This window comes from Podarcis vaucheri (genome assembly GCF_965113315.1).
Source record: "Podarcis vaucheri genome assembly, chromosome: 7".
Taxonomy (NCBI): domain Eukaryota; kingdom Metazoa; phylum Chordata; class Lepidosauria; order Squamata; family Lacertidae; genus Podarcis; species Podarcis vaucheri.
In genome coordinates this window covers 97,574,899-97,602,021 of record NC_138765.1, presented here as the reverse complement: position 1 = coordinate 97,602,021, position 27,123 = coordinate 97,574,899, and the positions used below count along the sequence as shown (strand labels likewise).

The 27,123-nt window shown below is 56.5% G+C and overlaps 2 protein-coding genes, 1 long non-coding RNA gene and 1 pseudogene across 4 annotated transcripts in view; 2 read left to right on the top strand and 2 right to left on the bottom strand.

The window, feature by feature from the left end:
* LOC309538104 overlaps window positions 1–27,123 on the bottom strand; it is a 249,702-nt gene that overhangs the window by 149,243 nt on the left and 73,336 nt on the right. The gene's annotated exons all lie outside the window — the stretch shown is intronic.
* LOC309537609 (uncharacterized protein) overlaps window positions 1–27,123 on the top strand; it is a gene marked incomplete at its 3' end in the record, with an annotated part of 164,087 nt that overhangs the window by 77,009 nt on the left and 59,955 nt on the right. The gene's annotated exons all lie outside the window — the stretch shown is intronic.
* Window positions 7,464–10,462, bottom strand: LOC309538264 (solute carrier family 23 member 2-like). Its single transcript, XM_082233610.1, has 2 exons — window positions 10,002–10,462; window positions 7,464–8,668 (listed from the first exon to the last, which is right to left on the bottom strand). Exons 1-2 carry the CDS (start codon window positions 10,048–10,050, stop codon window positions 8,427–8,429), a joined length of 291 nt encoding a protein of 96 aa, XP_082089736.1. The 5' UTR covers window positions 10,051–10,462; the 3' UTR covers window positions 7,464–8,426.
* Window positions 20,834–25,692, top strand: LOC309537611 (tapasin-like; annotated as a pseudogene). The gene is made up of 7 exons (XR_014224536.1): window positions 20,834–20,874; window positions 20,923–21,440; window positions 22,218–22,470; window positions 22,945–23,271; window positions 23,639–23,728; window positions 24,487–24,527; window positions 24,855–25,692. The product of XR_014224536.1 is annotated as a tapasin-like (transcript).

Here is a 27,123-nt window from a genome sequence, read left to right as displayed (position 1 = left end):
CTACAGGAATCGTTTTAGGAACCCTAGCTGCAGAGTTCATGGCTGGGATTGGGCTGAAAGCAAGGAGGCACCAAGGTGAAAAACAGAGAGGGCGAGGGGCTCGAAGGACGCTCCTTGTCCTTAACCATAACACGGGAAGAAGCCTGAAGTTATGCATGCCATCAGAATTTGGCACTTCATAGATGACAGAAGGCTAGAGCCTAACTGTGCCATCAGTGAGAGGTTGACATGTTTTGGTCTGATTGCTTAATCTTTGCATCTGATTTGCATCTCTTTCTAATTCTCAACCAGAGCCGGCCAGAGACATTTTGGTGTTTGAGGCAGAAAATCCAAACGGCGTTCTCAACCTCCTGACTCCAAACATGTACAAAGTAATTAACGCAGCAAAGTTCTCCTTCACAAGCCTCATGGAAACGAACAGCAGCAGGGGGAAAGCACAGTTAACCCCCCCCCCCCGTTCGCTTCAAGGAAGTAGGAGAACGTCCCTGTGGATTGTTCCCCCGGGGCCCAGGGTGTGGTCGCCTCCCACTGTGTCACCTGCTGAACAGGAGTCAGAATCAAAAGCCACTCTGTCAGATGTCCATGCATCTCGTCTCATGGCTGGACTGCTCTGGGCTGAACATGTTCCATTGCTAGTACACAAGCAATGCTGTTACCGGTACCAATGTTTTCGAGAGAGAGGTGATCAACAACTCCTCTCTGTTTTTACTTAAAGGACATAAGCATGGGTAAATAAAGTATAAACAATCGCTAGCAATTCGTCAATGAAGAAATTCTATCACATGACATTGTCATGACAATCATATCACCAGGAAACCTGTGACAATTATTATCCTGGGTGGAAATGTTACTCGTTGGGTGTGGTTTTTTTAAGTCTATGGAAATAGAATACTGCAATATTCATGTACAAAGTTGCCATATTGAAAGTTAGTATTAAAGGATGTTAAGACAAATCGACTGTGTAAATTTAAAAACTCCTTCCCTGATGCATCTTATTCTGATTAATACTTTTTTTTCAATCACAGATAAAATTAACCATTAAATATAAATTCAAGAGGCATAATTTTATAAGACACATTCAGAAATCGTAGCCAGAGTACTTAATTAAAAAAAATTAACATAGGTTTTTATTTTAAATACAAAAGCTCAGAAATTGTTTTGCTTTCAATATACGTTTCTAGATCTTTGACATGACAGTGATGGTTTAGTCATGAATATTTATTTCTTTTAACCGAAATTTGTCAGTGATTTCCCCCAACCTCTCTCATAAGGTGATCTGTCTGGGCAGCATTGTTTAATAGCAGAAAGACAGGAGGCTACAATAAGCACACAATTCAAAGCATCGCTACCTTGTTCTGACTTCCTTCCAGCTAGGATACATGTAAGGAGCTAACCGTTCTCTGCTCTCACACAATACTGGGATCTACTCCAAACACAGCATATATACGGTGGGAGCCCAATGTCTGCTGGCTGAAGTTCATACACCACTTTGAAAAGTTAACAAGAGGTACATGAGATACCTCCCCTTGATTGAAATTCACAGGCCTTGGAGGTTATCCAGAAAAATGAGTTTTCTGAATTCTCTCTCAGGAATACAGCCCTAAGCCATTTTGATCCCCGAGTTGGACAAGGCGCAGATTATGGTTCTTCTCACTAATTAACACAGGGTGCCACCTGCCATTCATGTGTCCAACATCACTGAAATTAATGTGAAAGAACACTGCTGTGCTCTTTGGCTTTAGTGGTGCTTGACTCCCATCTCCTGCTCTTAATGATACCCAAGACCTGCTATCTCACTACACTTTCCTATCTTGGACTCTCAAAATTCTCTCCAAAGTTAAAAGCATGCTTTCTTCTCAGGACAGCAAAGTATTCTTGCCACAGCTGCAAAAGCACCTGACCTTCTGGATGCTCTGCATCCAGGCTGTCAAAAATCTTTTCTAAAAGCAGCAGCAATTGCAATGCCCTCTTGTGGTTGCTTCTGCAAGAGAAAACCCGCCACGGCCTTCGCTTTAACCACTTTGCCTTTCAAAGTGAACCTGCCTCGTCTCTCTCTGAATATATATATATATATATATATATATATATATATATATATATATATATATATGGGGGCGCAGAGTAAAGCGGACTGCACCTGTAAACACTGCAAGACTCTGGAAACATTTCATCCCATAGATCTATATCCCAGGAGGGCAGGAGGGCATTTTAAAAACTCACGTCATTTGCACCTCAGAAGTGAGACAAGAAGGATGGATCACTTTAACACCTCTTTTCCTTCTGTGTGATATATGGACTAGCTCTTAGCTGCATGTGTCAAGCGGCTACTGAAGAAGTTGGGTGCTTACCTTGCCGCAGTTGTTAGCAGAAGATGAAAGCTACTCAAGACAGCTGTAGCCACACAGCTGGTAGCAGGGCAGATGTAACAGCCCATCTTTCTTATTTACTGCGCTGGGCCCAATCTATTGGAGATCTACTCCTTTACTGAAGCAAAAGGGGAAGCTGTGGAAGAGTGTGATTACAGGAGTGCATCACATTCAGTGACATCTTCAGTTCTGCTATAAACAAACAACCGGCACCTTAGAAAACAAAAATGACCCAAACAAGGATATACTAAATTCTGACAATGTTATGAATACACAACATTTGCTTCTCTAATGCAGCCTTCGACAACCTGGTGTCCTCTAGATTTTGGACTGCAATTCCCATATGGCCACGTTGGCGAAGGCTGCTCTAATGTGTGCGGAAAATCTTGGCTTTGGCATTTTGCATTATTATAAGCCACCTATAGGGGGGGCGGTTCCTTTCCACCCACCTTTTCTTTGGTTGCTCATAAAATAAAGGTGGAAAGCAAACATGCTGCCCCTGTGCTTTTACTCAGAAGTAAGTCCACTGCGCCCAGTGGAGCTTAATCCTAGGTGAGTATGCACAGGGTTGTGGCCTTAGTTTCTGAAGCTCATGCAACAGCCCCGATTTAACCTCTTTAAAAAATTTAAAAGCAGCTACTTTTTGGGCTGGTTTTCGTGATACCTGGTTTGAATCCAAGACAGCAAACTGCTGCAAGGTCTCTGAGGAAAGATGAGAGAGGGGATATAACCCTGATGTGAAAAGCTATACAATGAAAATGTCACTGAAATGGTGGGAAACACCCACCATCTGCTAATTGCCTTCCCTTCCCAACCATTCAGTACTGATACATCAACGCTCCTTACACCTTTCTCAAACCCTAATAGCCTCAGTAATCAACAAGAGTGGCTTTATGCCTCTCATGCTCAAGAAACCGGCAACCAATGTACAGTACCTGCTTTGGGAACCAAAAAAGAAATAGAGATACAAAACAGGAGCACTTTAGATCACACCGACTTTGAGAGTACAGGCTTTGAGAGAAGACTTACCCTAATGCCTCTCTAACAAATCTTTCCACAGCTTCAAAAATGCCTTTTGGGCCATATCGGGGGGGTGGGGGGGTAAGGGGGCGACAATAAGAAAGGAACAAAATGCTGATGTCTAAAAACTAATCTGCAACAGTAAGAACATTACACAGGAATTTTTTTTTTACAATTATAAATGCATGATGAGCATTAACAGCTATGTAATGTCAGAGCCAAGATGGATGGAGGACATGACCTGGCATGTGTAACAGAGACTTGGTTGGATGAAGCAGATGGGCCTGTCCTTGCCGCTGCTTGTCCACCAGGTTTCTCTTACGCACAGCAACCCAGGTCATGTGGGCGGGGAGGGGGGGTTGCAGTGATTTTTAGGAAGTCATTAGTTTGCACCAGGCGTCCTATTGGGAAGACCCAGTTTTCTGAGTGCATGTTCTGGAAGTTGGGCAATAGGGGCAGTACAGGATTCCTTTTGGTGTACTGACCTCCCCGCTGCACCAAGGATTCCCTGCCCGAGCTGCTTCAGGTCGTGGCAGATGTTCTCCTGGAGACACCTAGCTTGGTCGTCCTAGGGGATTTTAACATCCATGCTGACACGACCTTACAAGGGGCCGCTCGGGACTTCGTGGAAAGCATGGCCTCCATGGGGCTGTCCCTGAATAAGTCTGGCCCAACCCACAGCCACGGACATGCCTTGGACCTGGTGTTTACCTCTATGGATGTTGGTGATCTGACACTAAGTAAAAGCGAAACGAAAGAAGTGCCATGGTCAGATCACTTCCTGGTGCAACTGGACTTCTCTGCGACCCATCCCCTCTGCAGGGAGGTGGGACCAATTCGGATGGTCCGCCCCCGCCACTTAATGGATCCAAATGGTTTCCAGAGAGTGGTAGGGGATGCTCTATCCCATGTTGATGGCCTTTCAGCTGATTCCCTGGTGGCCCGCTGGAATGTGGAGTTAACCAGGGCTATTGACTGTCTGGCTCCGAAGCGCCCTCTCCGATTGCATGGAGCCCGGACAGCCCCGTGGTTTTCCACGGATCTGAGGGCAATGAAACAATCGTTGAGACGGCTAGAGCGCCGGTGGCGGATAACTCATTCCGAATCTGACCGGACACAGGTTAGAGCTCAACGTCGAGCCTACCAAGTGGCGATAGTGACGGCGAAGAAGAATTTCTTCACCGCCTCTATTGCATCTGCAGAAAACAGCAGCAGAAGACTTTTTCAGGTGGTCCGCAATTTAGCGGAACCACCTGCAACATCGGGGCCCAGTACGGGCCACATGTTCTCCTGCAATGATTTTGCAAAGTTTTTTGCAGATAAAATCGCTCAGATTCGGGAAGAAGTAGACTCCACCGTGGGAGCAGGACCGGGGCGGGAGAGTGCAAGAGTCCTGTCTAGTCAAGTTGAGTGGGATCAATTCCAATCTGTTACCTCTGAGGATGTGGACAGGCTGCTTGGACGAGTGAAACCAACCACCTGTCTCCTGGATCCTTGCCCATCCTGGCTTATAAAAGCTAGCCGGGAAGGACTGGGCGATGGGCTTCGTGGGGTGGTGAATGCTTCCCTCCGTGAGGGAGCCTTCCCAGACCCGCTAAAAGAGGCGGTTATTAAACCGCTTCTTAAAAAACCATCTTTAGATGCGGCCACGATGGCCAACTATTGCCCAGTCTCAAATCTTCCATTCCTGGGCAAGGTGATTGAGCGAGCGGTTGCCGAACAACTCCAGGCACGCCTGGAAGAAGCGGACCATTTTGATCCCTTCCAGTCGGGATTCAGGCCTCATCATGGGACTGAAACTGCCTTGGTCGCACTGGTTGATGATCTCCGGCGGGCTAGGGACAAAGGTGAGAGCTGTTTCCTAGTTCTGCTGGATCTCTCAGCGGCGTTCGATACCATCGACCATAGCATCCTTCTGGACCGTCTTGAGGGGCTGGGAGCTGGGGGTACTGTCATACAGTGCTTCCGCTCCTTCCTCCTGTGCCGTGCTCAGAAAGTGGTGGTGGGGGATGAGTGTTCAGACCCCTGGGCTCTCACTTGTGGGGTGCCTCAGGGTTCTGTCCTCTCCCCCCATGCTTTTCAACATCTACATGCGGCCGCTGGGAGAGATCATCAGGAGGTTTGGGCTGGGTGTTCATCAGTATGCCGATGATACCCAGCTCTACCTCTCTTTTAAATCAGAACCAGTGAAGGCGGTGAAGGTCCTGTGTGAGTGTCTGGAGGCGGTTGGAGGATGGATGGCGGCTAACAGATTGAGGTTGAATCCTGACAAGACAGAAGTACTGTTTTTGGGGGACAGGAGGCGGGCAGGTGTGGAGGATTCCCTGGTCCTGAATGGGGTAACTGTGCCCCTGAAGGACCAGGTGCGCAGCCTGGGAGTCATTTTGGACTCACAGCTGTCCATGGAGGCACAGGTTAACTCTGTGTCCAGGGCAGCTGTCTACCAGCTCCACCGGGTACGCAGGCTAAGACCCTATCTGCCTGCGGACTGTCTCGCCAGAGTGGTGCATGCTCTGGTTATCTCCCGCTTGGACTAGTGGGGTGCCACAGGGTTCTGTCTTGGGCCCGGTCTTATTCAACATCTTTATCAACGACTTGGATGATGGACTCAAGGGCATCCTGATCAAATTTGCAGATGACACCAAACTGGGAGGGGTGGCTAACACCCCAGAGGACAGGATCACACTTCAAAACGACCTTGACAGATTAGAGAACTGGGCAGAAACAAACAAGATGAATTTTAACAGGGAGAAATGTAAAGTATTGCACTTGGGCAAAAAAAAAATGAGAGGCACAAATACAAGATGGGTGACACCTGGCTTGAGAGCAGTACATGTGAAAAGGATCTAGGAGTCTTGGTTGACCACAAACTTGACATGAGCCAACAGTGTGACGCGGCAGCTAAAAAAGCCAATGCAATTCTGGGCTGCATCAATAGGAGTATAGCATCTAGATCAAGGGAAGTAATAGTGCCACTGTATTCTGCTCTGGTCAGACCACACCTGGAGTACTGTGTCCAGTTCTGGGCACCACAGTTCAAGAAGGACACTGACAAACTGGAACGTGTCCACAGGAGGGCAACCAAAATGGTCAAAGGCCTGGAAACGATGCCTTATGAGGAACGGCTAAGGGAGCTGGGCATGTTTAGCCTGGAGAAGAGGAGGTTAAGGGGTGATATGATAGCCATGTTCAAATATATAAAAGGATGTCACATAGAGGAGGGAGAAAGGTTGTTTTCTGCTGCTCCGGAGAAGCGGACACGGAGCAATGGATCCAAACTACAAGAAAGAAGATTCCACCTAAAGATTAGGAAGAACTTCCTGACAGTAAGAGCTGTTCGACAGTGGAATTTGCTGCCAAGGAGTGTGGTGGAGTCTCCTACTTTGGAGGTCTTTAAGCAGAGGCTTGACAACCATATGTCAGGAGTGCTCTGATGGTGTTTCCTGCTTGGCAGGGGGTTGGACTCGATGGCCCTTGTGGTCTCTTCCAACTCTATGATTCTATGATTCTATGACTACTGCAATGCGCTCTACGTGGGGCTACCTTTGAAGGTGACTCGGAAACTACAACTAATCCAGAATGCGGCAGCTAGACTGGTGACTGGGAGCGGCCGCCGAGACCATATAACACCGGTCTTGAAAGACCTGCATTGGCTCCCAGTACGTTTCCGAGCACAATTCAAAGTGTTGGTGCTGACCTTTAAAGCCCTAAACGGCCTCGGTCCAGTATACCTGAAGGAGCGTCTCCACCCCCATCATTCTGCCCAGACACTGAGGTCCAGCGCCGAGGGCCTTCTGGCGGTTCCCTCATTGTGAGAAGCGAAGCTACAGGGAACCAGGCAGAGGGCCTTCTCGGTAGTGGCGCCCGCCCTGTGGAACGCCCTCCCACCAGATGTCAAAGTGATAAACAACTACCTGACATTCAGGAGACATCTTAAGGCAGCCCTGTTCAGGGAAGTTTTTAACGTGTGATATTTTATTGTATTTTTGGTTTTTATGGAAGCCGCCCAGAGTGGCTGGGGAGGCCCAGCCAGATGGGCGGGGTATAAATAATAAATTATTATTACTATATTAGTAGAAGAAAAAAATCAAGAGACTGAATGGCACCCACCGTGGGCCCCCGATACCCGTTAAACCACCCAGTGGACAGTGATGCACACACGGTCTCTCTTCTTTTAAAAGCAGGTCCCATGTTAAGCTCAGAAAGGGAGGAAAACACAAAGGCAACATTAACTGAAGGCTGTTTCTGGGAGAGGCAGAACTGCATGAAGCAGGTCAGTACAAATCCAGAGACAACTAGATAGTTCCGTTCTCCATTGAGAAGTCGTGAATTTGGCTGCTTAATAAATATCACTTTTAAAAGACTGGCCTGAAGGGATGCAAGACCGTGAGCTGCTTAGGCAATCTGTCAGGTTCAGGGATGTGCAATTTGACGGCAGCCAGAGGCAAAGCCCCAGTCAACCCTGTCCACAAAAGGTGCTCAGCTAGGACTCGTCAAGCACCCCAGAGCCATGTCACTTTCTTAGGAACAGAAGCGTGTGCAAAGGCACCACTTGTCGGTACATCCAATACACAATGCTGGGAAGCTTTGAAAGCACTGTCTAGTATGGAACACTTTGGTATAATTTGCCAGAATAATCCCAACGAATGACTGGGGGCTTATGAGAGTTAAATAAAAAAATGGAATGTATCAGCTACAAAATGGGAAAGACACAGCCTGCTTAAGCGCCGTGTTTACAATATTTACCCATTTTGGATCTGGATTAAACGTTGAACAGTAGTTGCCCCGCCAAAATCAGCAAAAGCAATTCTAACAGTACTTCTTAAAAACAAAACAAAAAGCACAACGTAATTATAGAGAGACGTTATAGATAGCTGTCACTGTCCACAATAGGAAAGCTATTTCTTTTAATCTGTTTCGGCTCTGGTTCCAGAATTCAAAATGCAGAAATACAAAAAACATAGAACAAAACAAGGTCAGCAAGGAACTGCAGAGGTGTCTGTCACTGCAGCTGGTGGACAGGGGCTGCAGCAGCAGGGGCTATACAGTGGCCTCCTCCGAGTCCTCCTCCTCCTCTGTGCTCTGGCAGCCACTGTTTTGCCTGAAGCCTTTCCATGTGTAGCCCATGAAGGTGGGGCTGATGGGTAAAAAGCGGAAGCATTTGTACTTCCTCACAAATTCCATGCCAAAAGGCAAGTCATAAGTTTCCATGCCATCGATGGATTTGCTGCCTTTGCACACTCCTTTCTTCCATTTCTGGATTCCTCTTTCTTCGGGGCTTCCTGGGTATCAAAAGGATAGGGAGAGAGCTGCATCAAGAGCTGAACATTGGAGACATAAGCCCCTCTCTAATAACACTGGGATTCATGGACACCCAATGAAACTGCATGCTGCAAGAAAGTCCTCCTTCATGCAACGCAGAGTTAAACTATGGAACTTGTTCCCACAGGTAAAGGTAAAGGACCCCTGGACGGTCAAGTCCAGTCAAAGGCAACTATGGGGTTGCGGCGCTCATCTTGCTTTCAGGCCGAGGGAGCCGGCGTTTGTCCACAGACAGCTGTCTGGGCTGTGAGTAACCGCTTCTGGCACAACGGGACACCATGATGAAAGCCAGAGCGCATGGAAATGTCGTTTACCTTCCCATCACAGTGGTAACTATTTATCTACTTGCACTGGTGTGCTTTCGAACTGCTAGGTTGGCAGGAGCAGGGACAGAGCAACGGGAGCTCACTACCGTTGTGTGGATTCGAACCCCCGACCTTCCAATCAGCGAGCCCAAGAGGCTCAGGGGTTTAGACCACAGAGCCGCCTGCGTCTCTCCTGCAGGAGACAGATATGGCCACCAACCTAGATGGCTTTAAAAGAGTAGACTAATTGATGGAGGAGAGGGTCATCAGTGACTGATAGCCCTGATGGCAGTGCTCTTCCTCTCCCGTTGGAGGAACCAATGCTCCCCTGTTGCTAGAAACCAAAGGAGAGAAGGGTGCTTTTGTGCTCAGAGCCTGCTTGTGGGCTCCCCATGCAGTGGTGGCCAGATTTGATGAAGTGAAGGACCGTGAGGGCCGACCTAAGGGCCGACCAAAGTTGTTGAACTTTTCTTAGGGTTGAAGTGGTTGAGGGTTTTTTAGGATTTTATGCCAGGGAATAAAGTGCCACAGGGGCCGGGTTAAACCAATTAGGCCCCCGAAATGGACTTTGGACAGGCCTGCATCAGGGCACCTGGTTGGCCCCTGTGAGAACAGGGTGCTGGCCTAGAGGGGCCATTGGCCGGATCCAGCAGATGCTCTTCTGATGTGCTTCTAAGCCCCTTTCACAGGAAAGCTGGCCCCACTCCATCGGCCTGAGCACTGAGTGGGATACCCGGAAAGTGATACTTGTGCAGTTGTGCACAGGGGCTCCAGCTGCCTCAGGGCAGTAGAAGGGGACCTACAAACCCACGAGCCACACAGAAATGAATGAGGATTCCCCAGGAGCACACAATTTGCACTGTTGGATTGTGTTCTGTGTCAACCTGTGGCTGTGCTGCCTATTTTCAGCCTCAAGCAGCACCCGTGTCTTCAACTGGAAGGCAGGGGAGGGAAACAGTGGGGAAAGGCAGCCTGTTGCACTACTCACCTGGAATGGTGTTGTCTAAAATAAATGCTACACAACCCCCAACGAACATGGCTGTAGTGAGAAGAACATTTAACACTTGATCAATGCTGGCTATTCCTACAAGAACAGAAAGGGGAGGGAGAGACTTAGAGCAAAATCTGAAGAGCCGCCATATTCATACACACAATTTCAGGAGCCAAAGTCACACTGTCCACACAGCACAAACACCTGGCGATGTGGATTGCTTAGCAATGCTCATATATTTATATTTATCATCATCATCCTCATCATACCGGGGACTCAAGGAAACTTGCACAAATTAAAATGACTCAGATAAAATACAAAAAGCTAAAAACATATAAAAGACAATCATTTAAAAGTAATTAAGCAATAATAGAACTAAAACAATATATATTGCTATTCCACCCACCCTGTCCCTCACATGGACACAATGGACAGCACTACTCAAAAGTCAGTTGGGAGGCAATTTCCCCTCCTACTAGGAAAGGGCTATAGTTCATTGGTAGAGCACAGGCCTTGGATGAAGACAGGTCTAGGTCCAGAATCAGGTAGCAAGTAGCAGTCGGGTCTCTGCCTGGCATCTTGGAAAACTGCTGCCAGTTAAGAGTAGGCAGTACTGGGCTGGATGGACCAATGGCCTGACTGAGTGTAAGCTGGGTTCATGGAACTGCAAGGGACCTCAAAAAGAAATCTAGTCCCACCTACTGCAGTAAATTTACTACTAGAGCCTCTGCTTGATCACCACCTCTTACACTGTCAAAGAAGCATGCATCATCATTAGTTCTTCCAAGTCTAAATCATCTTTGATTTGAACCTGTTGTTTCAATCCTTTGGAACAAGAGAAAAAGAATCTGCTCCTTTTCCTATATGATAGTCTCTTCTCCTGGCTAAACATACCTAACAGACTCCCAGCTCTTAACTTGTTCGCCCTTGCCATCAGTGATGGTCCCAAGTTTATGGAACACCCTCCCTAGTGAGGTGCTTCTGCTCCCACTATTAACTTTCAGGAAGAATTTGGTGGGGGCGGAGACCCCCAAGTCGGGGAGCGGAGGGTCCTCCTTTGTCCTCTCTGCCAAGCCAGGGAGGGGCCAGTTTGCAGGAGTGAAGAAAGACAGTCAGGCTACCCTAAAAACCCTAAACCCCTTTGTGAATCCTCCCCCCCCCCCCAGCCAGGCCTCCAAGCCTCGCCTCAGGCTCTCTCAAACTGCACACTCTCAAAGCTTTTTTCCCCTTCTAAGGCTAAAAGCATTAGCTAAGCATATTGCTCTTGCTGTAACAAAAAGACTGAAGCGAAGGTGCAGAACAGAGTCCTTTGCTTCTCACAGCCTTTTTCTTTCTAAGGCCAGTGGCCTTGTTAAAACCAGACGGCAGCTTTCTTACAGGAGAATGAAACATATCTGAAGACTCTGAAACCCCCCTTTGGTTTCTCACCCCCTTTTCCTGGGAAGAGTCCAAAAAGAGTCCCAAGACAGGAACTTTCTGTTCATGCTCAGGAGACATGGGGCAGAACTTTTCGTGAGGAGGAGAAAGGGGAGGGAACTGGAAGGGGAATATATGCTCTGTGCAAATGGCTGTTGATATGGAACGGGGGGGGGGGCAATGTCTTCTTCACTACAATATATTTGCTCAATTTCTCTAGGACTCCATCACCCCTCCCCTGTCCTCCATAATCTCTCAAGTAATACTGTCAAAATCCTGTTACAATGTATCCACTCTGTTTCTGCTTTTGCTCTCTAGTACAGAGTGGCTTAGAAATCACTGAAATCTTCAAAAATTGATATAAAATCAGCCGTGGTTCTGATCTGCTCGTTCTCGGTGCCATTCAACTCAGTTCCCCTTGGACTCCATGATGCTGTCCCTACTTCCATAATCCCCAAAGCGGCAGGTCACGTACGCAGGAACTTCTTAATCCTGTCAGATAGTTTTGCAAATCCTTCCTTCGGGCAATACTAGGTGACAGACGATGTATATTCCTGGCCCATTGTCTTGCCACCACCGGTACTCAATAAATGTGTATCTATGTATATTTCCCGCTCCGCATATCCCCCCTCCCTCATCCGAAAATGCAAATTAATGTAATCCCACCTTTTCATAATGTATTCATGACGTGTAAAGTATATTCATGATGTAACTTGTGAAACCCAACCTTCCCATAATGTATTCGTGACGTTTCATGCACTGTATTCTGGGACATGGAGGGAAATCTCAAAAGTTCATGCCACCCCTTTCTCACTGTTCAATCTCGCCTTGAACCTGTTGCGCAATAAACTTGGACCTTCTGCAGTTGCTCCTGTGTCCGGCTGAGCTCATTTTCTTCCGCAGGGACCCACGGACTTAGTCCGATGAGCTGGGTGGCAGAGTAACCCCGCACCCAGATTTTAGCCGTAACACTGTGAACTCGTGCTTGTTTTGTGACTCTATCACACTTGCTCCTTCTACCAGTTCATGGATGGTAGTGATACGGAAGGAAAGGGGGGGGGGTACCTTCCCTCTCCCTTTGCCTGCCACCAAAGGGTCCGAAGCGATGATCTCCCCATGGCACCCTCAGGGGGAGGAGAGAGGAGACTCAGGTGACTCCAGGAGGGGCTTTTGCCAAGGAGAGAGGAGAAGAAAGCAGGGGGGGAGGGAGGGAGGGAGGGAGGGGCTTCTGCTCTGGAGGACCTTGCCCTCTCCCCCTCCCCCTCCCCGTCCTCTCTAGGACTCCAGCTCTGCTCCTCTTAACCCTTGCCAGCCCGGCCCTCCCTCTCCCCGCTGCCCCTCGGAGCCCGACTCCGCGCCAGGGAGACGGGGCTTCCCCAGGAGTCAAGCAGCCTCCTCGAGAGGAAGAGGAAGCCCAGATCCCCCCCCCCCGAGGGAGACACGTCTTCCCTCCAGCCCCCCCATCTTCCCGGGGGCAGCCCCACTGAATTGGGGGGCCAAGCTGGGGTCCGGAGACAGGCGCCTCCTTCCCTTGGACTTGGAGGCTCTGGAGTCAGACTTGGGGGGGCCCTTTCCCTCCGCCCCCCCCACACCCAGGGGGCCCCCTCAGCCCTCCTTCTTGGGGGTCTCCCCTCCGCTCCCTCCTCTCAATCCGCCCCCCACACCCAGGGGGTCCCCTCAGCCCTCCTTCTTGGGGGTCTCCCTCCGCCCCCCACACCCAGGGGGTCCCCTCAGCCCTCCTTCTTGGGGGTCCCCCTCCGCTCCCTCCTCTCAATCCGCCCCCCCCCACACCCAGGGGGTCCCCTCAGCCCTCCTTCTTGGGGGTCTCCCTTCCCTCCCCCCTTTCCCTCCGCCCCCCCCACACCCAGGGGGTCCCCTCAGCCCTCCTTCTTGGGGGTCTCCCTTCCCTCCCCCCTTTCCCTCCGCCCCCCCCACACCCAGGGGGTCCCCTCAGCCCTCCTTCTTGGGGGTCTCCCTCCGCCCCCCACACCCAGGGGGTCCCCTCAGCCCTCCTTCTTGGGGGTCTCCCTCCGCCCCCCACACCCAGGGGGTCCCCTCAGCCCTCCTTCTTGGGGGTCTCCCTCCGCCCCCCACACCCAGGGGGTCCCCTCAGCCCTCCTTCTTGGGGGTCTCCCTCCGCCCCCCACACCCAGGGGGTCCCCTCAGCCCTCCTTCTTGGGGGTCTTCCTTCCCTCCCCTCTCTCCTCCGCCCCCCACACCCAGGGGGTCCCCTCAGTCCTCCTTCTTGGGGGTCTTCCTCCGCCCCCCACACCCAAGGGGTCCCCTCAGCCCTCCTTCTTGGGGGTCTCCCTCCGCCCCCCACACCCAGGGGGTCCCCTCAGCCCTCCTTCTTGGGGGTCTCCCTTCCCTCCCCTCTCTCAGTCCGCCCCCCCACACCCAGGGGGTCCCCTCAGCCCTCCTTCTTGGGGGTCTCCCTCCGCCCCCCACACCCAGGGGGTCCCCTCAGCCCTCCTTCTTGGGGGTCTTCCTTCCCTCCCCTCTCTCCCTCCGCCCCCCACACCCAGGGGGTCCCCTCAGCCCTCCTTCTTGGGGGTCTCCCTCCGCCCCCCACACCCAGGAGGTCTCCTCAGCCCTCCTTCTTGGGGGTCTCCCTCCGCTCCCCCTTCTCAGTCCGCCCCCCACACCCAGGGGTCCCCTCAGCCCTCCTTCTTGGGGGTCTCCCTCCGCCCCCCACACCCAGGGGGTCCCCTCAGCCCTCCTTCTTGGAGGTCTCCCTCCGCCCCCCACACCCAGGGGGTCCCCTCAGCCCTCCTTCTTGGGGGTCTCCCTTCCCTCCCCCCTCTCCCTCCGCCCCCCACACCCAGAGGGTCCCTTCAGCCCTCCTTCTTGGAGGTCTCCCTCCGCCCCCCACACCCAGAGGGTCCCTTCAGCCCTCCTTCTTGGGGGTCTCCCTCCGCTGCCCCCTCTCAGTCCGCCCCCCACACCCAGGAGGTCTCCTCAGCCCTCTTTTTTGGGGGTCTCTCTCTGCTCCCCCTTCTCAGTCCGCCCCCCATACCCAGGGGTCCCCTCAGCCCTCCTTCTTGGGGGTCTCCCTCCGCCCCCCACACCCAGAGGGTCCCCTCAGCCCTCCTTCTTGGGGGTCTCCCTCCGCCCCCCACACCCAGGGGGTCCCCTCAGCCCTCCTTCTTGGAGGTCTCCCTCCGCCCCCCACACCCAGGGGGTCCCCTCAGCCCTCCTTCTTGGGGGTCTCCCTTCCCTCCCCCCTCTCCCTCCGCCCCCCACACCCAGAGGGTCCCTTCAGCCCTCCTTCTTGGAGGTCTCCCTCCGCCCCCCACACCCAGGGGGTCCCTTCAGCCCTCCTTCTTGGGGGTCTCCCTCCGCTGCCCCCTCTCAGTCCGCCCCCCACACCCAGGAGGTCTCCTCAGCCCTCTTTTTTGGGGGTCTCTCTCTGCTCCCCCTTCTCAGTCCGCCCCCCATACCCAGGGGTCCCCTCAGCCCTCCTTCTTGGGGGTCTCCCTTCCCTCCCCTCTCTCAGTCCGCCCCCCCACACCCAGGGGGTCCCCTCAGCCCTCCTTCTTGGGGGTCTCCCTCCGCCCCCCACACCCAGGGGGTCCCCTCAGCCCTCCTTCTTGGGGGTCCCCCTCCGCTCCCTCCTCTCAATCCGCCCCCCCACACCCAGGGGGTCCCCTCAGCCCTCCTTCTTGGGGGTCCCCCTCCGCTCCCTCCTCTCAATCCGCCCCCCCCACACCCAGGGGGTCCCCTCAGCCCTCCTTCTTGGGGGTCTCCCTTCCCTCCCCCCTTTCCCTCCGCCCCCCACACCCAGGGGGTCCCCTCAGCCCTCCTTCTTGGGGGTCTCCCTCCGCCCCCCACACCCAGGGGGTCCCCTCAGCCCTCCTTCTTGGGGGTCTCCCTCCGCCCCCCACACCCAGGGGGTCCCCTCAGCCCTCCTTCTTGGAGGTCTCCCTCCGCCCCCCACACCCAGGGGGTCCCCTCAGCCCTCCTTCTTGGGGGTCTCCCTCCGCCCCCCACACCCAGGGGGTCCCCTCACCCCTCCTTCTTGGGGGTCTCCCTCCGCCCCCCACACCCAGGGGGTCCCCTCAGCCCTCCTTCTTGGGGGTCTCCCTCCGCCCCCCACACCCAGGGGGTCCCCTCACCCCTCCTTCTTGGGGGTCTCCCTCCGCCCCCCACACCCAGGGGGTCCCCTCAGCCCTCCTTCTTGGGGGTCTCCCTCCGCCCCCCACACCCAGGAGGTCCCCTCAGCCCTCCTTCTTGGGGGTCTCCCTCCGCCCCCCACACCCAGGGGGTCCCCTCAGCCCTCCTTCTTGGGGGTCTCCCTCCGCTCCCCCTTCTCAGTCCGCCCCCCACACCCAGGGGTCCCCTCAGCCCTCCTTCTTGGGGGTCTCCCTCCGCCCCCCACACCCAGGGGGTCCCCTCAGCCCTCCTTCTTGGGGGTCTCCCTTCCCTCCCCTCTCTCAGTCCGCCCACCACACCCAGGGGGTCCCCTCAGCCCTCCTTCTTGGGGGTCTCCCTCCGCCCCCCACACCCAGGGGGTCCCCTCAGCCCTCCTTCTTGGGGGTCTCCCTCCGCCCCCCACACCCAGGGGGTCCCCTCAGCCCTCCTTCTTGGGGGTCTCACTCCGCTCCCCCTTCTCAGTCCGCCCCCACACCCAGGGGTCCCCTCAGCCCTCCTTCTTGGGGGTCTCCCTTCCCTCCCCTCTCTCAGTCCGCCCACCACACCCAGGGGGTCCCCTCAGCCCTCCTTCTTGGGGGTCTCCCTCCGCCCCCCACACCCAGGAGGTCTCCTCAGCCCTCCTTCTTGGGGGTCTCCCTCCGCCCCCCACACCCAGGGGGTCCCCTCAGCCCTCCTTCTTGGGGGTCTCCCTCCGCTCCCCCTTCTCAGTCCGCCCCCCACACCCAGGGGTCCCCTCAGCCCTCCTTCTTGGGGGTCTCCCTCCGCCCCCCACACCCAGGGGGTCCCCTCAGCCCTCCTTCTTGGGGGTCTCCCTTCCCTCCCCTCTCTCAGTCCGCCCACCACACCCAGGGGGTCCCCTCAGCCCTCCTTCTTGGGGGTCTCCCTCCGCCCCCCACACCCAGGAGGTCTCCTCAGCCCTCCTTCTTGGGGGTCTCCCTCCGCCCCCCACACCCAGGGGGTCCCCTCAGCCCTCCTTCTTGGGGGTCTCCCTCCGCTCCCCCTTCTCAGTCCGCCCCCACACCCAGGGGTCCCCTCAGCCCTCCTTCTTGGGGGTCTCCCTTCCCTCCCCTCTCTCAGTCCGCCCACCACACCCAGGGGGTCCCCTCAGCCCTCCTTCTTGGGGGTCTCCCTCCGCCCCCCACACCCAGGAGGTCTCCTCAGCCCTCCTTCTTGGGGGTCTCCCTCCGCCCCCCACACCCAGGGGGTCCCCTCAGCCCTCCTTCTTGGGGGTCTCCCTCCGCTCCCCCTTCTCAGTCCGCCCCCCACACCCAGGGGTCCCCTCAGCCCTCCTTCTTGGGGGTCTCCCTCCGCCCCCCACACCCAGGGGGTCCCCTCAGCCCTCCTTCTTGGGGGTCTCCCTTCCCTCCCCTCTCTCAGTCCGCCCACCACACCCAGGGGGTCCCCTCAGCCCTCCTTCTTGGGGGTCTCCCTCCGCCCCCCACACCCAGGGGGTCCCCTCAGCCCTCCTTCCTGGGGGTCTCCCTTTGCCCCCCTTAGTCCACCCCCCACACCCAGGGGGTCCCCTCAGCCCTCCTTCTTGGGGGTCTCCCTCCGCCCCCCACACCCAGGGCGTCCCCTCAGCCCTCCTTCCTGGGGGGTCTCCCTTCACCCCCCCTCAATCCGCCCACCACACCCAGAGGGTCCCTTTAGCCCTCCTTCTTGGGGGTCTCCCTCCGCCCCCCTGTCAGTCCGCCCCCCACACCCAGGGGGTCCCCTCAGCCCTCCTTCTTGGGAGTCTCCCTCCGCCCCCCACACCCAGGGGGTCCCCTCAGCCCTCCTTCCTGGGGGTCTCCCTTCGCCCCCCTTAGTCCACCCCCCACACCCAGGGGGTCCCCTCAGCCCTCCTTCTTGGGGGTCTCCCTCCGCCCCCCACACCCAGGGGGTCCCCTCAGCCCTCCTTCCTGGGGGTCTCCCTTCACCCCCCCTCAGTCCGCCCACCACACCCAGAGGGTCCCTTCAGCCCTCCTTCTTGGGGGTCTCCCTTTACCCCCCTCTCAGTCCGCCCCCCACACCCAGGGGGTCCCCTCAGCCCTCCTTCTTGGGGGTCTCCCTCCGCTCCCCCCTCTCAGTCCGCCCCCCATACCCAGGGGGTCCCCTCAGCCCTCCTTCTGGGGGGTCTCCCTCCGCTCCCCCTTCTCAGTCCGCCCCCCACACCCAGGGGGTCCCTTGAGCCCTCCTTCTTGGGGGTCTCCCTCCGCCCCCCCGTCAGTCCGCCCCCCACACCCAGGGAGTCCCCTCAGCCCTCCTTCCTGGGGGTCTCCCTTCGCCCCCCTTAGTCCACCCCCCACACCCAGGGGGTCCCCTCAGCCCTCCTTCTTGGGGGTCTCCCTCCGCCCCCCACACCCAGGGGGTCCCCTCAGCCCTCCTTCCTGGGGGTCTCCCTTCACCCCCCCCCTCAGTCCGCCCACCACACCCAGAGGGTCCCTTCAGCCCTCCTTCTTGGGGGTCTCCCTTCACCCCCCTCTCAGTCCGCCCCCCACACCCAGGGGGTCCCCTCAGCCCTCCTTCTTGGGGGTCTCCCTCCGCTCCCCCCTCTCAGTCCGCCCCCCACACCCAGGGGGTCCCCTCAGCCATCCTTCTTGGGGGTCTCCCTCCGCTCCCCCCCCACACCCAGGGGGTCCCCTCAGCCCTCCTTCTGGGGGGTCTCCCTCCGCTCCCCCTTCTCAGTCCGCCCCCCACACCCAGGGGGTCCCTTCAGCCCTCCTTCTTGGGGGTCTCCCTCCGCCCCCCCGTCAGTCCGCCCCCCACACCCAGGGGGTCCCCTCAGCCCTCCTTCCTGGGGGTCTCCCTTCGCCCCCCTTAGTCCACCCCCCACACCCAGGGGGTCCCCTCAGCCCTCCTTCTTGGGGGTCTCCCTCCGCCCCCCACACCCAGGGGGTCCCCTCAGCCCTCCTTCCTGGGGGTCTCCCTTCACCCCCCCCTCAGTCCGCCCACCACACCCAGGGGGTCCCTTCAGCCCTCCTTCTTGGGGGTCTCCCTCCGCCCCCCTGTCAGTCCGCCCCCCACACCCAGGGGGTCCCCTCAGCCCTCCTTCTTGGGAGTCTCCCTCCGCCCCCCACACCCAGGGGGTCCCCTCAGCCCTCCTTCCTGGGGGTCTCCCTTCGCCCCCCTTAGTCCACCCCCCACACCCAGGGGGTCCCCTCAGCCCTCCTTCTTGGGGGTCTCCCTCCGCCCCCCACACCCAGGGGGTCCCCTCAGCCCTCCTTCCTGGGGGTCTCCCTTCGCCCCCCTTAGTCCACCCCCCACACCCAGGGGGTCCCCTCAGCCCTCCTTCCTGGGGGTCTCCCTTCACCCCCCCTCAGTCCGCCCACCACACCCAGAGGGTCCCTTCAGCCCTCCTTCTTGGGGGTCTCCCTTCACCCCCCTCTCAGTCCGCCCCCCACACCCAGGGGGTCCCCTCAGCCCTCCTTCTTGGGGGTCTCCCTCCGCTCCCCCCTCTCAGTCCGCCCCCCACACCCAGGGGGTCCCCTCAGCCCTCCTTCTTGGGGGTCTCCCTCCGCTCCCCCCTCTCAGTCCGCCCCCCATACCCAGGGGGTCCCCTCAGCCCTCCTTCTGGGGGGTCTCCCTCCGCTCCCCCTTCTCAGTCCGCCCCCCACACCCAGGGGGTCCCTTCAGCCCTCCTTCTTGGGGGTCTCCCTCCGCCCCCCCGTCAGTCCGCCCCCCACACCCAGGGGGTCCCCTCAGCCCTCCTTCCTGGGGGTCTCCCTTCGCCCCCCTTAGTCCAACCCCCACACCCAGGGGGTCCCCTCAGCCCTCCTTCTTGGGGGTCTCCCTCCGCCCCCCACACCCAGGGGGTCCCCTCAGCCCTCCTTCCTGGGGGTCTCCCTTCACCCCCCCTCAGTCCGCCCACCACACCCAGAGGGTCCCTTCAGCCCTCCTTCTTGGGGGTCTCCCTTCACCCCCCTCTCAGTCCGCCCCCCACACCCAGGGGGTCCCCTCAGCCCTCCTTCTTGGGGGTCTCCCTCCGCTCCCCCCTCTCAGTCCGCCCCCCACACCCAGGGGGTCCCCTCAGCCATCCTTCTTGGGGGTCTCCCTCCGCTCCCCCCCCACACCCAGGGGGTCCCCTCAGCCCTCCTTCTGGGGGGTCTCCCTCCGCTCCCCCTTCTCAGTCCGCCCCCCACACCCAGGGGGTCCCTTCAGCCCTCCTTCTTGGGGGTCTCCCTCCGCCCCCCCGTCAGTCCGCCCCCCACACCCAGGGGGTCCCCTCAGCCCTCCTTCCTGGGGGTCTCCCTTCGCCCCCCTTAGTCCACCCCCCACACCCAGGGGGTCCCCTCAGCCCTCCTTCTTGGGGGTCTCCCTCCGCCCCCCACACCCAGGGGGTCCCCTCAGCCCTCCTTCCTGGGGGTCTCCCTTCACCCCCCCCCTCAGTCCGCCCACCACACCCAGAGGGTCCCTTCAGCCCTCCTTCTTGGGGGTCTCCCTTCACCCCCCTCTCAGTCCGCCCCCCACACCCAGGGGGTCCCCTCAGCCCTCCTTCTTGGGGGTCTCCCTCCGCTCCCCCCTCTCAGTCCGCCCCCCACACCCAGGGGGTCCCCTCAGCCATCCTTCTTGGGGGTCTCCCTACGCTCCTCCCTCTCTGTCCGCCCTGTTTTGAAATTCCCCTCCTCCAGGTCAAGCCCACCCCCAGAAACATCACACCTTCATCACAGAAAGGAGGGGGGGGTGGTAACCTGAGTGTCCTGTCACCTGGCAGGTTCCTCCTTTCCCCCTGCCCATGAGTCACTTCCAGGTGACAGAGGGGAGTTTCCAGTTTCCTGCCCCCAGAGGGAAGAGCTGATCATTGTCCTTTGTTCCAGTCCATGCTGAATCCACTCCCATATGCAAGTTCTTTGTGATCCTGATGGTCTTCTGTCTGGGATCATCAGGGTTGACATAGCAACTGGGCAGGGCTCCTGTGGATGTGCTGGGATGGTGAAGGGATTATGGCTGACCAGAGACAAGCCACCCCCCTTTGATAGTCCTTGTCATATGGAGTAAAATAAAAAATAGAACAGTGCAAATCCGATGTATGGTTGATTTTTCTATGAATTTATAACAGAAGCGTAGCGTATGTCGTGTGTGAGTGTGAGTGTGTGAAGTTTGTACAAACTGAATGATTGGCGGGGTGTTCCTGCTACATACAAACAACTACAGTTCCATACATGCTTCTCTGGTATATAGGTACAGTGTTTTTTTTCCTAAAAATGGTTCAGGGTTACTCTCATTTTGACTCAAGAAAATCACCACTTTATAGTTCCAATTGGGAAAAATAAATACAGTAAATGGACAAAAGAAATCATCTCAAGAACTCAGGAGTCCTATTGTTGTGGATTAACTTTATTTAGTTATGCTTATTCTGGATCTACTTCAGATTGGTTTCTAACCTCAACATTTCCACTTTTCAGAGGTACAAAGCTGCTTGGTTTTTTTGGTTTGACCCAGAAGGGTGGAGTTGGGAACCCCAAAGGTCATCCACTCCAACCCCCTGCGATGTAGGTTGGGGGGTCCGGCAGTGGAGAGACCAGGCTCATCATTCCCCCCCCCCCAGACACTGGTTCACCTCCCCCCGCTTTGTCCCCCCGGCAGACCCCTCTGGGGCCCTGTGGGGCGGTCAGGCCTCGGCCACCCCCCCCCGCCCTGGCTGAGTCGGGATGCCAGCGAGGCGGAATCCTCCTGCGAGATCAACGCTTACGCAGTCCCACTTTGTCGCCTGGGCGGAGGGGCTGGCGGGCGGAGGGGGCTGCCCCCGCGCCCTGGAGAGGGGCAAGTGCCTCATCGCCAGCATCCAGGCCCCCGAGGCCGAGTTCGGGGTCAGCAGCGTCCTGCACACGGAGGAGGCCCCGCCTTGGAAGCAGCAGGATGGGGTCAGCAGCGTCCCCACCACCGCAGGTCCCACCGGGCGAGCGGAAGGGGAGCGGCCGAGCGGTGAGAGCCCTGCGCCCGCAGCCGGGGAGAGAGGGACCGAGGGCCAGTCGGTGCTTCGCAGGGTCAGCGCGGGGGAAGGGGAGGGAGGCCGCCTGGAGCCCCTGGGAGGAGAAGGCGGGGCAGAAAAGCCGTTATCGGGAGTGCCCAAAGTCATTGGTGACACCCTCCTGGGGGTCAGGGGGTGGGGGGCACCGTGGGGCAAGCGGAAAGCAGAAATCCCTGGATCAAATGCATCTGCTGGGTTGAACTACTTGGAGTAGTTTGAAGTGGATTTTGAGTCATTTGGCAAGTAATTGTTGCTCTTTCAAATCTTGCTTTCATCTTACTGGGTCGTGCAAACAGTTGTTCCAAACCATGGCGCCTCTTTTAGGGCACTGGCTGAAAGGGAGAGCGTTTATGGGGGTCCCCCCCAAATCTGAGAACCACGGAATTAAATGAATAAATCAAATAGATGGTGGGTTTGTTCAGAGCCGTCTTTCCCATAGGGCGCTGGCCTCTCGGGGGATCGCTCTCCTGCATTGGCATGGGGGAGAGTTGCGCCCCCCACAATGGCTGGCAGTGCGCAGCTACGGCCACCCCAACACTATCGGGCAGACATTTGCAGCCTGGCACCGCATCTGCTAAACACAGCCCTGGGTTTGTTGTTTTTCCCTTCTGGGATTCCTCCCTTGCACGGGGGTTGGTCTAGATGACCGCTGGGGATCTCTCCCGCTCACCTCACCCTCCTCCCTCCTTGCGCAGCGGTGCTGTCGGTCTTCACGCGGACGCCACGCCTGGAGTCCCGCCTCGGGCGCCCGGCGGTCCTGCACTGCGGCTTCTCGGCGCCGGCCTCGGCCTTCTCGGTGGAGTGGCGCCATCAGTTCCGGGGGGCCGGGAAGGTGGTGCTGGCCTTCGACGGAGCCACGCGGGGGGTGCCTGCGGAGCGTGGCCGTCCGCCACAAGGGCACCTACATCTGCACCGTCTACCTGCCCCACCTGCACGCCCAGGTGGTGGGTGAGTGAGCGACCGGGGGGTCTCCCTCGCAGGGAGGGCGGGGGGAAGGAAGGGGAAAGGGGGGTCCCATCTTGCATTCTCACAGTGGCCAAATGCCGGCCAGGCCCTAGGGATCCAGATAGACTGCTCCTGGGCCTGGAGGCGCCAAGAGAACATAGGGAGAGTGCTTAAACCTCGCAGTGGCCAAATTGCCCTGAGATCCCTGCCTGGCAGGGGTTGGGCTAGATGACCCTTGGGGATCCCTTCCACCTGTCTGATTCTACGCTTCTAAGAACCAAGCGATCCAGAGAGACTGCCCCTGGGCTGGGAGGCTCCTTAAGAAGCGCCTGGCCACTTGGTCAAGCCAACAGGGACCCTGTCTTCCTCAGGATTGGAATCCAAGAGCCCCCCTCTCCCCTCCCGGCAGCTGGGAGCCTGCAGCGCTCCTGGTTGTCAGCAGGGGGCGCTCTGCTCACTCCCTCTCGCCCTGCAGAGCCCCCCCCCAGGTGACGCTGCGCCCCACGACGCTCTCCGTGCCCCCCAGTGCCTGGCCCCAGCTGGCCTGCGAGGTCTCCGGCTTCTTCCCTCTGGGTGCCTCGGTCAGCTGGAAGCGGAGGGAGTCCGACGCCCCCCAGGACAGCTTCCTGGACATCGGGGACTCGGGGCACCGCCAGGCTCCTGACGGCACCTTCAGCTTCACCAGCTTCGCCCGCCTGCTGCCCGTCCCGACCGAGGACCACGGGGTCTCCTACGTCTGCCATGTGGGCCACGCCGGGCTGGGCGAGGTGGGGGTCAAGAAGGCGGTCGTGCTCCATGTGGCAGGTGGGGGTCTGCACTTGGGGGTCTGTGGCGGGGTCCCCTGGGGGCTGGGTAGCAAGGCCCAGAAGATCGGCTGCGGGTGTGATTCCTGACTGGCGGAGGTTGGGGGGTCGCCCGTCCTGGGTGATTTAGCTGGGATTCCTCCCTTGAAGGGGGTTGGGCTGGATGACCGCTGGGGTGCCCTCCCAACTAGGATTCTGTGAATTGGCACTGATCAAGTCGGGCATGGGGGGAGGATATGGGGGGTGGGGCGAAGGTGCAGCTTTGGGACCTGCACTGGGTGGCCAAGGCAGGGTGGGGGTCTGACGTCGCCCCCCTTCTCCCTCTCTGACGCCCCCCTTCTGCCTCTGCCCCTTCTCCCCCCCCCCAGGGTCCCTGGGCCCCTCCCTGGAGGACGCCATCGGCTTGTTCCTGGTCGCCATTGTGCTCCTGGGGGTCTTGCGGTCCTTCTTCCGATGGGGTAAGGTTGTTCCCACCCACCCCTTCTGTACTGTTATTTTTGTTATCAATATGGTCCTATTTTACCATTTGGTCAATATTTTAGGGGATACTTTAGCTGAGATTCCTGGGGTCCCTTCTGATTCTACAATTCTAGGATTCTATAAATGTGCACAGCATCCTCCTTTTCTGGATCTCCGGGCAGTTTGCGGCATAAAAATGCACGATGAAAACACAACGTACATGATAAAAATGAGAACCAAAACAAATAACCCAGCCTCCAGCAAGTCTAATTATTATAATGAAAAATAGACATATTTTCCTGGGGGAGACAATTCAGAATCTATTGAGACCATGCAAATATTGACAGTAAAAGCAGTTGAGAAATCTCTCCTCCACCACCTGACACCTTTGATTGGCGGAACTGGCACTGGCCAATTGACTCCCCTTTCCCACAGTTGCCAGTACAAGAAGCTCAGCTGGGAGAGGCTCTTCATTTCCGGGTTGTGGGTTCAAGATTCCTGCCTTGCGGGGGGTTGGACTAGATGACCCTCGGGGTCACTCCCGGCTCCAAGGCTCTTTGGAACTCTCTGCCTCTTGATACCAACCAGGCGCCTTGGCCAGACTCTCTTGGGTCGCCTGCTAAAAACATCCCTGCCCAGCGGCTCAGAAATGTTGGTCTCCGTCTCAGCTTTCTGCATGCTTTCAAGTATTCCTGTCCATTTCCCTGGGTTTTCTCGGGATTCACCTTTCCCTGCTTCATTATCCTCCTTTTTCCAGCTTCTGAAGAAAAACCCAAATCGGAGAAGCCCAAATCCGAGGTCAGTGCCCAAGATACGCCCAAGACTGCCAAGTTCTCTCGATTCCTCATTTTTCTATTCTTTTTAAAAAAACATCTCTGTGCCACCCACTGAGAGGCAGTGCGGTGCAGTGGTGAGAGGGCCAGACTAGGCCCTGGCCGAGAGATCTGGGTTTGAATCCCCAGTCCCTGGCCATGATGAAGCTCGCAGGGGGGCTGGGGGGCAGGATCCAGTCTGCCTACTTCGCAGGGTTCTTGTGGAGCAATTCCTGCAATTGCAACCCCCAGCCAGCTAATGTTTCCTCTCTGAATCGGGTCAGTATCTCACGGATTTCTCTTCTTTCTGCAGTAACGGACTCTGGGCTCCCGGCTTGGTTTGTTGCCTGTCTCCGGATCCCGTTGAAAGAGCAAAGTGGATCGTAGGCCCCCGGACTCCTGGGTCCCTCCTCTTTGGCTGCCCAGTCTTGCCCCACTGGTCCCTTGTGGGAAGCCCCCTTCCCCTGCCTTTTTGGGGTCAGGGGTCTGCTTGGCTTCGCATCCTGCAGATTCACAGCTGTGATTTTAAGGAGGGGGCCGGATCTGTGCATAGCAAAAGCCCCCCTTTCTGGCAGTCCCTGCCCCTCCTCACTTCCGTGCTGTGAAATTATTTAAGTGTAGAATTGGGAGGGGGCCCTGAGGGTCATCTGGTCGAACCCCCCGCAGGACAGGAATCGCAACAAAAGCATCTCTGAACTCTGACTCTGCACATGCTCTGGGAGACTCTTGACGGGGGGCCTGTGTTGTCTTTGGGATTGTGGGAGAGAACCTTTTTGGAGGAGGGGAGACTGACTTGAGCAAAATCAGCATATCCCTCCCACCCCAAAATAAATAAATGTGGGTCATTGGGTGTCCCTTTACCTCCCCCTCTGGGGGACCTGAAGTGGTACAGTCCAGACCCAGGTTTATCCCCTCTAGAGACCTGGGTGCAAAAGGAGCCCGTTTCCCCGCAACATCCCTGCAGAGACGGCCAGGCAGAGCAGCTTTCGTTCCCCTCGGCCCTCTCTCTCTCGATACGGACTAGGACCTGCCCCCCTTCCCTCCCCCCAGAGCCCAGAGCTCCCCCCTCCCCATTCTGTGTAGATTCTGCTGTAGACTGTAAGCCCCGTGGGGCAGAGCCAACCTGGAGAATAAACACGCCTTGAAAAGAACTGCATGCTGTGGGTCTGTTTTTTCCTTCCAGGGCTGCAGGAGAGGTGAGGGTGGCCAAGTTTGATAAACAGTAGCAATAAATGGTTGGAGGAAAAGTCTGGGAAGGGGCAAGAGCCCCTCTCTGCCCCCCTCAAGGCTCCTCTCAGGCTCATCCAGGGTCCAAGGCCTCCTCCATTTTTGGAGGGCCAGGAAGTGAGTGGCCCCTGCAGCTTCGCCTGCTGGAAAGGGGGCGACATGCAAGAGGCCAGCCTGGCAGGGGTGTTGTGGAAGGGGGAGCTCCTTGGACCGCCTCCTGGGCCTCCTCCGCAGCTTCACTTTGTTAACGGGAAAATCCGAGGGCTCCCTTGGACAAAAAAGAAAGACACCAACCAGGATTACTTGGAGCAAAACAGCAGCCTGTAGGCTTGGCCTTGATTGAACTGTTGCAACAGGGTGCTCCCCTCACTTGCAGGAGAGAGGAAGGACCCAGAAAGATGGTCTGCAAGGCCTTATAAAGACTTTTGAAATTGCCACCCTGTAGATCAGGACCTTAAAAAGCAGAGACATCACCTTGCCAACAAAGGTCCGTGTAGTTACAGCCATGGTTTTCCCAGTCGTGATGTATGGAAGTGAGAGCTGGACCATCAAGAAGGCTGATCGCCGAAGAATGGATGCTTTTGAATTCTGATGCTGGAGGAGACTCTTGAGAGTCCCATGGACTGCAAGAAGGTCAAACGCATCCATTCTTAAAGAAATCAGCCCTGAGTGCTCACTGGAAGGACAGATCCTAAAGCTGAGGCTCCAAGACTTTGGCCACCTCATGAGAAGAGAAGACTCCCTGGAAAAGACCCTGATGTTGGGAAAGACGGAGGGCGCAAGGAGAAGGGGACGACAGAGGACGAGATGGTGGGACAGTGTTCTCGAAGGTTTGACCAAACTGTGGGAGGCAGTGGAAGACAGGAGTGCCTGGCATGCTCCGGTCCAGGGGGTCACGAAGAGTCGGACACGAATAAACGACTAAACAACAACAAGATCAAGACCACCCCCAGAAACATCATACATACATCACAGAAGGGGTGTAACCTAAGACCACCCCTCAGATACATCACACCGACATCACCGAAAAGGCGGACTAAAACAGAGCTTTGAATATTGTTTCTCTCCTGTTGTTGTTTATCTCCTGTCTGGCAGGTTACTTGATTGGATTGCCTGGGGAGCCTGGCCATTCCTTTGTAGTGAAAAATACTTAGTTCTTGAGTCAGGTCACAGGCTCACCCTTTTCAAACAGAGACATAACCTTAAGGCAGGATTTGTGAAGGAAAAGACAATGGGGAGGCTTTCCCACTTTGACCTTGCAGAGAGAACATTTGCTCAGTTTAGGAATCAAAATGGCTCCAGGTCAGTCTTCCTGTGCTGATCTATGTATGTGCGGTTATGAACATGACCATATA